This window comes from Neoarius graeffei, chromosome 14 (genome assembly GCF_027579695.1).
Source record: "Neoarius graeffei isolate fNeoGra1 chromosome 14, fNeoGra1.pri, whole genome shotgun sequence".
In the NCBI taxonomy this organism is placed as follows: Eukaryota; Metazoa; Chordata; class Actinopteri; order Siluriformes; family Ariidae; genus Neoarius; species Neoarius graeffei.
Genome location: NC_083582.1, coordinates 22,244,885 through 22,259,912, shown reverse-complemented (window position 1 = coordinate 22,259,912; position 15,028 = coordinate 22,244,885). Strand labels below are relative to the sequence as shown.

General features: G+C 39.5%; 1 protein-coding gene across 1 annotated transcript in view; it reads left to right on the top strand.

Annotated features, from left to right (window-relative positions):
- LOC132898050 (integrin alpha-X-like) overlaps positions 1 to 15,028 on the top strand; it is a 267,909-nt gene that overhangs the window by 181,833 nt on the left and 71,048 nt on the right. The window contains exons 18-20 of the mRNA XM_060939420.1: positions 2,530 to 2,661; positions 2,900 to 2,973; positions 3,110 to 3,251. Of these exons, the coding sequence (XP_060795403.1) occupies positions 2,530 to 2,661; positions 2,900 to 2,973; positions 3,110 to 3,251 (348 nt within the window). The remainder of the gene's footprint in view (positions 1 to 2,529; positions 2,662 to 2,899; positions 2,974 to 3,109; positions 3,252 to 15,028) is intronic.

Genomic DNA, 15,028 nt, shown 5'->3' with positions numbered 1-15,028 from the left:
CTCCAAAATAGTCGCACGAGTGAAAATCGTGTCAAAATCGGGCCAAAAATTGCACAGTGTATGCCCCGGGTTTCACTAATCTGTAGGTCATTTATTTTAGACATATATCTAGTTTTCTGTTCATTAGAAAAATGAGCCGTGTAGTCCGTTGGTTGAAATTGATCCATTCTGTACACGAGTGCAGCAGTATTCAGCGGTGTTTTTTACCGACAAGATGGCGGCTGTGAACTTTCCGGTCACGTGACTGCAAGATCTCTATACCTATGATGAAAATTACAGGCCTCTCTCATCTTTTTAAGTGGGAGAACTTGCACAATTGGTGACTGACTAAATACTTTTTTGCCCCACTGTGTGTGTATATATATATATATATATATAATTGTGTTATAACATTTATGTGACAGTTGTCTTCCATTAAAAAAATGAAATAAAATGAAGTGTAAACAATCTGTGGTCTACCAAAACCATGCTACTGGGTTGCACTTTTATCCCATTGTATATTTTTCACTCTTTTTTTACATCATTTGTCCTAGAAGACAATCATTAGAATTTTTCCATGGTAATTTGTGGTCATTCCTCAAATTTTGCTATTGCACTACTAACTATGTCTTATGTATTAATCTATATTATTTGGACATATAATAACAAGTCAAGTCAGCACCTATTTCATTCCAACGTTTCATGTGTTGGAGTTGAATAAATTCACAAATGGAACATTTTATTAGCCAAGAGTACTAATATACTAATATACTCAAAATATAATTATTTTGTGTACAACCCCAATTCCAAAAAAGTTGGAACAAAGTACAAATTGTACATAAAAACGGAATGCAATAATTTACAGATCTCAAAAACTGATATTGTATTCACAATAGAACATAGACAACATATCAAATGTCGAAAGTGAGACATTTTGAAATTTCATGCCAAATATTGGCTCATTTGAAATTTCATGAAGCAACACATCTCAAAAAAGTTGGGACGGGGCAATAAGAGGCTAGAAAAGTTAAAGATACAAAAAAGGAACAGCTGGAGGACCAAACTGCAACTCATTAGGTCAATTGGCAATAGGTCATTAACATGACTGGGTATAAAAAGAGCATCTTGGAGTGGCAGCGGCTCTCAGAAGTAAAGATGGGAAGCGGATCACCAATCCCCCTAATTCTGTGCCGACAAATAGTGGAGCAATATCAGAAAGGAGTTCAACAGGGTAAAATTGCAAAGAGAGTTTGAACATATCATCTACAGTGCATAATATCGTCAAAAGATTCAGAGAATCTGGAAGAACCTCTGTGCGTAAGGGTCAAGGCCGGAAAACCATACTGGGTGCCTGTGATCTTTGGGCCCTTAGATGGCACTGCATCACATACAGGCATGCTTCTGTATTAGAAATCACAAAATGGGCTCAGGAATATTTCCAGAGAACATTATCTGTGAATACAATTCACCGTGCCATCCGCCGTTGCCAGCTAAAACTCTATAGTTCAAAGAAGAAGCCGTATCTAAACATGATCCAGAAGCGCAGACGTCTTCTCTGGGCCAAGGCTCATTTAAAATGGACTGCGGCAAAGTGGAAAATTGTTCTGTGGTCAGACGAATCAAAATTTGAAGTTCTTTATGTAAATCAGGGATGCCATGTGATTCGGACTAAAGAGGAGAAGGACGACCCAAGTTGTTATCAGCACTCAGTTCAGAAGCCTGCATCTCTGATGGTATGGGGTTGCATTAGTGCGTGTGGCATGGGCAGCTTATACATCTGGAAAGACACCATCAATGCTGAAAGGTATATCCAGGTTCTAGAGCAACATATGCTCCCATCCAGACAACGTCTCTTTCAGGGAAGACCTTGCATTTTCCAACATGACAATGCCAAACCTGCATCAATTACAGCATCATGGCTGCGTAGAAGAAGGCCAGTACTGAACTGGCCTGCCTGCAGTCCAGATCTTTCACCCATAGAAAACTTTTGGCACATCATAAAACGGAAGATACGACAAAAAAGACCTAAGATAGTTGAGCAACTAGAATCCTACATTCGACAAGAATGGGTTAACATTCCTATCCCTAAACTTGAGCAACTTGTCTCCTCAGTCCCCAGACATTTACAGACTGTTGTAAAGAGAAAAGGGGATGTCTCACAGTGGTAAACATGGCCTTGTCCCAACTTTTTTGAGATGTGTTGTTGTCATGAAATTTAAAATCACCTAATTTTTCTCTTTAAATGATATATTTTCTCAGTTTAAACATCTATGTTCAATTCTGAATAAAATATGGAATTTTGAAACTTCCACATCATTGCATTCCGTTTTTATTTACAATTTGTACTTTGTCCCAACTTTTTTGGAATCAGGGTTGTATATGTGGAGATAGTATATACAGGATAGGATGTGAACACATGAACCAACACTTGTCCATAATTTACTTCATGCATCATTTGACTCTCACTTGGGTTTTTGAAACCGTAAATATGGTATTTAAAGTTTTTTTTTTCCCTTTTGTTGTGGCTATTTATTTCCTCCTACCTTATAGCCCTGCCCCAATGATGCACTGAACCCATTATCAAATGAGTTGGTGTATACATTTGAGGGTCTCCCTAGTCAAAGACTGAACAATTTACGGCCAATGCTGAATCCTACCATAAAGAACACCTCAGATCATAATGTAAGTGCTGAGAGTCTACAGCTTTTCATATTAGAGTGATCATAGTATAATCTCTTTTACAATTTTTTACTTGTCACTAATAAACATGTCAAAAGCATTATCCATAATTGTCCATTATGTTAATTTTATACATGATAAATATGTTTACAGTTCTCTTATCTGATTTTCTCAACCCTTCATATAAATCCTTATCAGAAGAACATGCATGTGACTCTTCACTATGTAACTATTTCCACAGCTGGATTTTGAAATAAATTGTGGAACAGATAACATCTGCATTGATGATCTCAGAGTGGATTTTAACTTTTCTGGGTAAGATGCTTGGTGGAAATAATGGATAACACTGGGGGTAAAGGCAAGATGATTGGTGAAAATGCTCAGCAGAGTCCTGAGAAGTGGATGATTTGACATTGTTTGTTTGCTTGTTGTTTGACTTTTCCCTTTTCAGAAATTCAGTTATACAAGTGGGAATAATGCAAGAATTGAACGTAACTGTCTTCATAGAGAACAGAGGGGAAAATTCCTACAACAGTCGAATAATTCTCAAATACCCATTTGGACTTTCCTTCAGGAGATTCACCACTAAACAGGCAAGTGTATCATATTTAAAAAAAAAACTTACACATTTTGGGCCACATTCAGAGATGAGTTATAATGTATGTGCATAATGAGGAATTAAAATTGAATACACGGTGGTGCAGCAGATTGTGTTCCTGCCTCACAGCTCCAGGGGCCATAGTTTGATCCTGAACTTGGGTTTGTATCTGTGTGGAGTTTCACATATTATAGGGGAGAGAGGAGAGACTTGGGACAAGTTTTCAGTGTTTGTAGATTGTGTGAAATTCTTTGCAGGTAGCATCACATTCATATTGCATTAGAGAGTATTTACTATACCTTCTTTCCACAACATTAGTTTCTCAGCTTGTCACATATACTGGCCTTCAGGTTTCACTTTTTCTGTCATTATTTTTTGCAGGGAGACATGGGGACATTGAGGGGAGACATGGGGCATTATTTTGGGAGACGGGACATAGTGGGAAGACATGGAACAAAAATAAAATACCTAGGCCTACATGATTAATTTTTGTTTGTTATCGTATGTAACATATGAACACACACTGCTGGTACAGCTGTAGAAAAATGTCAGTTTACCCAAACCTGACTAGACAGAACAGTCCCATTTTCAAGAAGGAATGAAATAGTGGTGCTTGAAAGTTTGTGAACCCTTTAGAATTTTCTATATTTCTGCATAAATATGACCTAAAACATCATCAGATTTTCACACAAGTCATAAAAGTAGATAAAGAGAACCCAGTTAAACAAATGAGACAAAAATATTATACTTGGTCATTTATTTATTGAGGAAAATGATCCAATATTACATATTTGTGAGTGGCAAAAGTATATGAACCTTTGCTTTCATTATCTGGTGTGACCCCCTTGTGCAGCAATAACTGCAACTAAACGTTTCCGGTAACTGTTGATCAGTCCTGCACACCAGCTTGGAGGAATTTTAGCCCATTCCTCCATACAGAACAGCTTCAACTCCGGGATGTTGTTGGGTTTCCTCATATGAACTGCTCACTTCAGGTCGTTCCACAACATTTCCATTGGATTAAGGTCAGGACTTTGACTTGGTCATTCCAAAACATAAAGTTAATGCTTCTTTAACCATTTTTTGGTAGAACGACTTGTGTGCTTAGGATCGTTGTCTTGCTGCATAACCCACCTTCTCTTGAGATTCAGTTCATGGACAAATGTCCTGACATTTTCCTTGAGAATTCGCTGGTATAATTCAGAATTCATTGTTCCATCAATGATGGCAAGCTGTCCTGGCCCAGATGCAGCAAAACAGGCCCAAACCATGATACTACCACCACCATATTTCACAGATGGGATAAGGCTCTTATGCTGGAATGCAGTGTTTTCCTTTCTCCAAAGATAATGCTTTTCATTTAAACCAAAATGTTCTGTTGTGGTCTCATCCATCCACAAAACATTTTTCCAATAGCCTTCTGGCTTGTCCACGTGATCTTTAGCAAACTGCAGATGAGCAGCAGTGTTCTTTTTGGAGAGCAGTGGCTTTCTCCTTACAACCCTGCCATGCACACCATTGTTGTTCAGTGTTCTCCTGATGGTGGACTCATGAACATTAACGTTAGCCAATGTCAGAGATGCCTTCGGTTGTTTAGAAGTTACCCTGGGGTCCTTTGTGACCTCGCCGACTATTACATCTTTGTTGGTCGACCACTCCTGGGGAGGGTAACAATGGTCTTGAATTTCCTCTATTTGTACACAACCTGTCTGACTGTGGATTGGTGGAAACCAAACTCTTTAGAGATGGTTTTGTAACCTCTTCAGCCTGATGAGCATCAACAACGCTTTTTCTGAGGTCCTCAGAAATCTCCTTTGTCTGTGCCATGATACACTTCCACAAACATGTGCTGTAAAGATCAGACTTTGATAGATCCCTGTTCTTTAAATAAAACAGGGTGCCCACTCACATCTTATTGTCATCCCATTGATTGAAAACACCTGACTCTAATTTCACTTTCAAATTAACTGCTAATCCTAGAGGTTCACATACTTTTGCCACTCACAGATATGTATTATTGGATCATTTTCTTTAATAAATAAATGACCAAGTATAATATTTTTGTCTCATTTGTTTAACTGGGTTCTCTTTATCTACTTTTATGACTTGTGTGAAAATCTGATGTTTTAGGTCATATTTATGCAGAAATATAGAAAATTCTAAAGGGTTCACAAACTTTTAAGCAAACTTAAAAGTTACACAAAGTTACACAAACTTTTCTACTGCTTAACCCTCATGCATTTTTAATGAAATTTTTAAATAATTTTATATTTGTAAAGAACAAGAAAAAAACCTGTAACACAAACTGTCCCAACTCCCTCCATCTGGCCATTCTGAAAAAAAAAATCCAGTATTTAAGTTTAATAAATAACACTATATATGGTAATTCTAGGCTACATACTTTAATTCTTAAATTCCAAATTCACCATTGTATATTACACCATAGAATGTAGATGGACTGCAAAGCAGAAAATACAAATTTTGGTGAATAAAAATATTTAATTTATTATGTTGTCTCTTTATTGGTTATAAAGATCTGTGCAAATTTGTTCACTGAACCTTCAAAAGCCATAGATTTTCTAATATGAAACATGGCTTCCATTGGCATTGCTACTGGCAAAATGCAATGCTTCACACCCACAGATGGAAAAGTCCATCTGTTTTTATTAGAGAATGCAAACAAACGAATGAACAAATATTTTTCTAATGAATCGCCCAAACAAATTGAAATTGAACTAATCAGTGGTTCTTTAATCTGACTCTGTCTTTCTACTGTCTACAAGCACTAATGCACTGATTTGTTCATTTGTCCCTCTCGTTTGTTCCTTGCCTCCTCCTCACTCCTTCTTGTACTAGCCAAAAGCTGGAGACCAACTGACTCACTGACATGTCAAACATGCAACTGCAAATGACCATACAAGCCTGGAACAGGAGGAGGAGATTTAGACATTTGAGAACTGGCAACATAGTCTATTGGTCTTATCTGGAAGTGCTATTAGAAAACAAACGAACCGGTGACCTGTCTTTTTAGTTATAGTTGTTTGGCATTTCAGTGAACAAACCAGCTTTGGAAAGACATTACTTCCTAAACCTGGACCAGCAAGCACAGTGGAAATATAGTGCGCTATTTACATAAATAATGTTCGTCTATAATAATTTTCTATAATATTTGAAACTGCCGTGTAATAAATACAATTCAAATGATTTCACAAAACAGTATACATGGTGTCTTTTGTAGTGATTGAAAATCAAGGCTATTTGTAGGCTATTTTTGTATATTGTCTTGATAACATTGGCCAATAATGTATTTTAGTATAGGGTGAATTTTACAGTAATACAATGGTACTTTTAAAATGTATAACTATTAGGCTACTATTTTGTAATTTTAAGTTTGACAGTAAATTCTCACTTAGGCTATAGCCTGTTAAGGTTGCATTTAGCACTATAGTCAGTTTTGCTGAACTGACACTGTATGATACCTGAAGGAATGACTATTAAAGATGCACAATCTCCCATTGGCTCACTGACATGTCAGTTGAAAACTGCAAATGAGCAGCCATCGGAGCTGAATTATTTGGAAATATGAACTGCAGGCAAACAAATGCAACATATCATTTTTTCTGGAAGTGCTAGATGACTGAACAAATTAAACAAAAGGAAAACAAAAGGAAACAAATCTTTTGAACAAACTGAACACTTTTCAGGAATTTCTGATGCTACTTTTTATATCATGCAAACAGAAAATTAATGTAGTAAGTGAGTAAGTGACAGTGGTCTCAAAGTTTAGGGGAATAAAAGGGTATGAGGCAGAGAATAGGAGGGTACAATTAAAAAGGCTGAAGCTCTTCACTGTGAACCATAGGTGAGAAAAATGGAAAACTGAGTTTATCTGAGACACAGTTTCAATGCTTTTGGAGAGGAATTTCCAATTTATTGTAAACAGCAAAATAGAGTCTGTTTCTATTTGAGCTATTGAACAGACCGGGGGCTCAGTCCAGTTTTCCTGAGGCTTGTATTTTTTTTTTAAGCATATACGTAGAACTGTCAAGTCAAGTTTATTTGTATAGCGCTTTTAACAATAAATGTTGTCGCAAAGCAGCTTTACAGAAGTTGAATGACTTAAAACATGAGCTAATTTTATCCCTAATCTATCCCCAATGAGCAAGCCTGTGGCGACTGTGGCAAGGAAAAACTCCCTCAGACGACATGAGGAAGAAACCTCAAGAGGAACCAGACTCAAAAGGGAACCCATCCTCATTTGGGCAACAACAGACAACATGACTATAACATTAGCAGTTTTAACATGAAGTCAGTTTTGTTGATGTTATCAACAAAACATTGATGGAAACTTGAGTGCAAAACTGTTCATGACAACTGCAGTCCTTTTTTTTAAACTTCTTTTTATTGAAAAAGAGACCATGAAAAAGGACATGAATTGAGATACATTACTTTTTTGTTTTTAAACATAAACATACCACCCCTCGTCCCATCCCATCCCACCCTACCCCACTTGACTGGACCTTTAAATAAAAAAAAAAATTTCTCATTCCAAATCAATGTACAGAAATGCCATTTCGTTGAGGGACATTACAACAATAGGACAGTAAGATTAACCATGATACATGATGATTAATGTTGCAGCTTAGTGCATTATACATTAGATAGAAATTATGTAACCAATTGTTATATGGGGAGTGCTTGAAGACCATTAAAGTATGACAATAGAGGTTCCCACACTGAGATGAACTTATTTGAACCTCTTATATTAAATTTGATCTTTTCCAGATGTAAAAAGAGCATCACATCCTGTAACCACCGTGCTGCAGTGGGTGGGGCACTTGGCTTCCAATGGAGTAAAATTTGCCTTCATGCTAGTAAAGTTACAAAAGCTATAACATTGAGCTGTTTTTTCATCAGATTCAAGTCATCATCTGGTACACCAAATATTGCACTTAAAGCACAAGGCCTTAAACTCACTCCAAGAACATTAGACAAAACATCGAAAACAGTTGACCAATATCCTACCAGTTTATGGCATGACCAGAACATATGTGTCAAATTCACCACTTCTATATGACATCTAATACATCTGTTATCCACATTAGGGTAGAATGCAGAAACTTTGGCTCTACTCCAGTGTAGGCGATGCACCACCTTGAACTGAATTAAACCCAATCTTGCACAAGAAATGCTACTGTTCACCCTTCTTAGAGCCTCAGACCATACATCTTCTGAGATTTCAAGTCCAAGTTTGCTTTCCCAACCAGTTTTTATCCTCCCCAATTTAACATCAGTCATTGACATGATCATCGAGTATGAATGTGCTGTAAACCCCTTTACCCAAAAAGGGATTTCCAACAGTAAATCTATTATTGATTTTTGGGGTAGTGCAGGAAAATGTGGGCTGTGACTCTTAGCATGCTGGCGAGCCTGAAAATAACGAAACAAATCAGTTTGTTGAAGTTCATACTTGGCACACAGGTCGTTGAAACTAGAGAAAACTCCATTTACATAAAGATCACTAAATTTAAGGATTCCTTTCCTGCACCATACAGCAAAGGCCTGATCTAATTTAGCCGGTAAAAAGTTGTGGTTATTACAAAGTGGGCTCTGAATCAGAAGAGTTCCTCCTATGTCAGTGTGCTTTCTAAATTGACACCATATTTTCATAGTGGAGATGACCACTGGGTTTGATGTAAATTGCAAAGTCCTAACTGGTAGGCTAGATGAGACTAGAGCTTGTAGAGAGGTCGACACACATGATCTACCTTCCAACTCACACCAGTCTGTACCTGGAGACTGCAACCAGTATGTGATTTTGTGTATGTTTGAAGCCCAATAATAGCCTCTGAAATTAGGGAGTGCTAACCCACCTCCCACTCTTTGTCGCTGGAGTAATTCTTTAGAAATTATCGGATTCTGTCCATTCCAAATGAACTTTGATATCAATTTTTCTATCTGACAAAAAAAAGATTTGGGTAGAAAAATAGGAAGATATTGAAACAGAAATAGAAACTTAGGTAAGACATTCATTTTAACACAATTCACTCTGCCAGCCAATGTTAAATGCAAAATATCCCACCTTTGTAGGTCTGACTTAAGCTTAGATATAAGTGGAAAAAAGTTCCTATGAAAGAGATCTTGGAAGGTAGGGGTTATGCTAATACCCAGGTATTTAAAACCTGATTTTGACATGTGAAATGGCAAAGCATGGTCTGGAATTTGCCTTGCTAGTTTATTCACAGGGAAACATTCACTTTTGGATAGATTCAATTTATACCCTGATATGCGCCCAAATGTGTGGAGCACTGTGATGACCTGGTGACTTGTCCAGAATGTACCCCGCCTTTCGCCCGTAGTCAGCTGGGATAGGCTCCAGCTTGCCTGCGACCCTGTAAAACAGGATAAAGTGGCTAGAGATAATGAGATGAGATGAGATGTGTGGAGCACTGAAATGATTTTGTTGATGCATTGTAAAGGATTGGAGACGTAAAGCAACATATCATCAGCATAAAGTGACAGCTTATTTTCTAATCCCCATCTGTCAATACCAGTTATTGAGGGTGTAGATTTCAGAACAAGGGATAAGGGCTCAATTGCTAATGTAAACAGTAGTGGACTAAGTGGGCAACCTTGCCTAGTACCTCTAGGTAGAGGAAAATTTGGTGAACACTGCAGATTCATAACCACTGATGCTTGGGGAGAGAAATAAAGAAGTTGGATCCACTTTCTGAAAGTTTTGCCAAAACCTAATTGCTTCAGACTAAAGAAAAGATGGTCCCATTCCACCCGGTCAAAGGCTTTTTCAGCGTCTAATGAAACTACAACTTCAGGGGTAATATTTGATGAAGGACGATATAGAATATTTAGAAGACGTTGTACATTAGAAAATAAATATCTTCCTCTGATAAAGCCTGTCTGATCTCTTGAAATTAAAGATGGTAGGGGTACTTCCAATCGCATAGCTAACAATTTTGAGAGTATTTTTAGATCAGAATTTAATAGTGACACCGGCCGATATGAACTGCACTTAGAAGCATCCCTACCAGGTTTCAACAAAAGGGTAATCGATGCCTCAGTAAGGGAGTCCGGTAATTTACCCTGAGAGAGGGAGTGATGAAACATATCCAACAATAAGGGAGCCAACTGGGCAGATAACTTTTTATAAAAATCGATGGGGAAGCCATCAGGCCCTGGGGCCTTTCCATTCTGCATAGCAGACATGGCAGAAAGAATTTCTTTAAGCTCCAGAGGTTGATCTAAGTGGTCTTTTTGGACAGAGGAGAGGTTGGGAACTTCTATATTTTCAAAAAAAAAAATTGAAAAAAGAGATGCGTCTTTAAGTGATTCTGACTTATACAAATTAAAATAATAGTTTTTAAAAACATCATTAATTTTTTGAGGGTTTGTGGTAAGATCTCCAGCGTCGTCTTCAATTTGAGCTATGAACTGAGAGCCAGAAGCCACCCTGCTTTTTCCCCATGTTCATAAAACAGCCCACGTTATCTAATTAGGGCCCGAGCCCTATGGGCGAAGGCCCTATTGTTCTTGTAAGAGTTCACTATTATTATTCTTCCGTCTTCTTCTTCTTCTTCCGTCTTCTTCTTCTTCTTTATTTTTCTCCGCTGTTGGGCCATTTTCGGGGCGCTTGCCATGGGCGAAAACGCACGAAATTTGGCACCAGTTCCGAGAATTGCCACCGCTACTCAGAACCAGAAGCTCAAACTTGGCCGGGGCTCAGGGCCTCTATAGCGCCCCCTAAGTCGTTGTGATTTTGGCCTCCCGCATTAAGGTGCCTGGGTGCCATGTAGTTTGTAGTGGTGGCATGCCATTTGGTACGCATATGTATCTCACTAAGCCGGACAAAAATGTAATGCCAATGCATTAGCCACGCCCAACAGGAAGTGAGGTAATTTCACTTTTGTACGAAATGCATGGCCACGAAGACGGCGCAACTCCTCCTAGACCGTTCATAGGAATGTCACCAAAATTGATACACATCATCTACAGACATGGCTGACAAAAGTTACTAAATACGTTTCACGTAGGATTAACCGTTCAGAAGTTATACGTCAATCAATTTTCGATGCAAAATTTTACAAGCTTAAAAATTCATAACAAATCTTCTGATTGCTCAAAACTGCTCATACTTCACACGCAAATCACGCATTGGGCTTCTGACATGTTACCCTATTTCTGTGATATTTCGCCACTGGGGGCGCTATTTTTGGGCAAAAATTCCAATCTTTCCTCAAATTTGGTCAAACTTCACGGCCACCCTCTTACTACCTCCCATGTCATGTATACCACATTTTGGAAATTTTCGCCCATGGGGGGCGCTGTTTTTGGCCGACGCAATTGCTCCAAAACGGGTTTTTGGTAAATAATTCCATTATGCTTTTCCTTCACACCACTACCTTGTGATAGTACGTTGCTGTTGTAGACACTTATTTTTCCAACTCATAATCGCTCATGTACAGCATAGCGCCACCTACTGACATGGGAAAAACCAAAAAATTTATTCTTCAAAAATCTATATCTCATCTTCTATTTACTCAATTGTCATCAAACTTCATACGCAAACTCTTCATAGCTCACCTGACGTCTACGCCAAATTTTGTGCACTTTCGCCCCTGGGGGTGCTGGTTATGGCAAAAATGATATTGCAGCTTCTGATTTGTCAAACTTGCCAAGCAAACTCTTTACAGGACCCTTATTGGGGCGCTTGCCATGGTCGACAACGCACGAAATTTGGCTCCTTTTTCTTAGACTGCCACCGCTTCTGAGAACCAGAAGCCCAGATCCATGCGGGCCTCAGGGCCTCTATAGCGCCCCCTAACTCGTTGTGATTTTGGCCTCCCGCATTAAGGTGCCTGGTTGCCATGTAGTTTGTAGTAGTGGCATGCCATTTGGTACGCATATGTATCTCACTAAGCCGGACAAAAATGTAATGCCAATGCATTAGCCACGCCCAACAGGAAGTGAGGTAATTTCACTTTTGTGCGAAATGCATGGCCGCGAAGACGGCGCAACTCCTCCTAGACCGTTCATACGAATGTCACCAAAATTGATACACATCATCTACAGACATGGCTGACAAAAGTTACTAAATAGATTTCACGTAGCATAAACCGTTCAGAAGTTATACGTCAATCAATTTTCAATGCAACATTTTACATGCTTAAAAATTCATAACAAATCTTCTACTTGCTCAAAACTGCTCATACTTCACACGCAGATCACTCATTGGGCTTCTGACATGTTACCCACTTTCTGTGATATTTCGCCACTGGGGGCGCTATTTTTGGGCAAAAATTCCAGTCTTTCCTCAAATTTGGTCAAACTTCACGGCCACCCTCTTCCTACCTCCCATGTCATGTATACCACATTTTGGGAATTTTCGTCCATGGGGGGCGCTGTTTTTGGCCGATGCAATTTCTCCAAAACGGGTTTTTGGTAAATTATTCCATAATGCTTTTCCTTCACACCACTACCTTGTGATAGTGCGTTCCTGTTGTAGACACTTATTTTTCCAACTCATAATCGCTCATGTACAGCGTAGCGCCACCTACTGACATGGGAAAAACCAAAAATTTTATTCTTCAAAAATCTATATCTCATCTTCTATTTACTCAATTGTCATCAAACTTCATACGCAAACTCTTCATAGCTCACCTGACATGTACGCCTAATTTTGTGCACTTTCACCCCTGGGGGTGCTGGTTATGGCAGAAATGATATTGCAGCTTCTGATTTGACAAACTTGGCAAGCAAACTCTTTACAAGACCCTTATTAGGGCGCTATTATTATTAGGGCCCGAGCACCGTCCAGTGCGAGACCCTATCGTTGCCATGTGTCCAATTCTGTTCTTTGTCGCCATTGCGGGAGTAATGTCTCTTGCCGAAGAAGCTGTGGAAGGTATATCGCGGGGACGCATGCCCCCGCCCCCCATGGCCGCTGGCGCGAGGGCCCGTCGGGGCCGCTTGCGGCTTTAATTAGGGCCCGAGCCCTACTGGGCGAAGGCCCTATTGTTCTTGTAAGAGTTCACTATTATTAGGGCCCGAGCCCTATGGGCGAAGGCCCTATTGTTCTTGTAAGAGTTCACTATTATTATTCTTCCGTCTTCTTCTTCTTCTTTATTTTTCTCCGCTGTTGGGCCATTTTCGGGGCGCTTGCCATGGGCGAAAACGCACGAAATTTGGCACCAGTTCCGAGAATTGCCACCGCTACTCAGAACCAAAAGCCCAAACTTGGCCGGGGCTCAGGGCCTCTATAGCGCCCCCTAAGTCGTTGTGATTTTGGCCTCCCGCATTAAGGTGCCTGGTTGCCATATAGTTTGTAGTAGTGCCATGCCATTTGGTATGCATATGTATCTCACTAAGCCGGACAAAAATGTCATGCCAATGCATTAGCCACGCCCAACAGGAGGTGAGGTAATTTCACTTTTGTGCGAAATGCATGGCCACGAAGACGGCGCAACTCCTCCTAGACCGTTCATAGGAATGTCACCAAAATTGATACACATCATCTACAGACATGGCTGACAAAAGTTACTAAATAGGTTTCACGTAGGATAAACTGTTCAGAAGTTATACGTCAATCAATTTTCACTTCAAAATTTTACATGCTAAAAAATTCATAACAAATCTTCTAATTGCTCAAAACTGCTCATACTTCACACGCAGATCACTCATTGGGCTTCGGGCATGTTACCCAAATTCTGTGATATTTCGCCACTGGGGGCGCTGTTTTTGGGCAAAAAATCCAATCTTTCCTCAAATTTGGTCAAACTTCACGGCCACCCTCTTACTACGTCCCATGTCTTGTATACCACATTTTGGGAATTTTCGTCCATGGGGGGCGCTGTTTTTGGCCGACGGAATTTCTCCAAAACGGGTTTTTGGTAAATAATTCCATAATGCTTTTCCTTCACACCACTACCTTGTGATAGTACGTTGCTGTTGTGGACACTTATTTTTCCATCTCATAATCGCTCATGTACAGCATAGCGCCACCTACTGACATGGGAAAAACCACAAAATTTATTCTTCAAAAATCTATGTCTCATCTTCTATTTACTCAATTGTCATCAAACTTCATACGCAAACTCTTCATAGCTCACCTGACATGTATGCCAAATTTTGTGCACTTTCGCCCCTGGGGGTGCTGGTTATGGCAGAAATGATATTGCAGCTTCTGATTTGTCAAACTTGGCAAGCAAACTCTTTACAAGACCCTTTTTGGGGCGCTTGCCATGGTCGACATCGCACGAAATTTGGCTCCTTTTTCTTAGACTCCCACCGCTACTGAGAACCAGAAGCCCAGATCCATGCGGGCCTCAGGGCCTCTATAGCGCCCCCTAACTCATTGTGATTTTGGCCTCCCGCATTAAGGTGCCTGGTTGCCATGTAGTTTGTAGTAGTGGCATGCCATTTGGTACGCATATGTAGCTCACTAAGCCAGACAAAAATGTAATGCCAATGCTTTAGCCACGCCCAACAGGAAGTGAGGTAATTTCACTTTTGTGCGAAATGCATGGCCACGAACACGACGCAACTCCTCCTAGACCGTTCATAGGAATGTCACCAACATTGATACACATGATCTACAGACATGGCTGACAAAAGTTTCTAAACTACGTTTCACGTAGCATAAACCGTTCAGAAGTTATACGTCAATCAATTTTCACTGCAAAATTTTACATGCTTAAAAATTCATAACAAATCTTCTAATTGCTCAAACCTGTTCATACTTCACACGCAAATCACTCA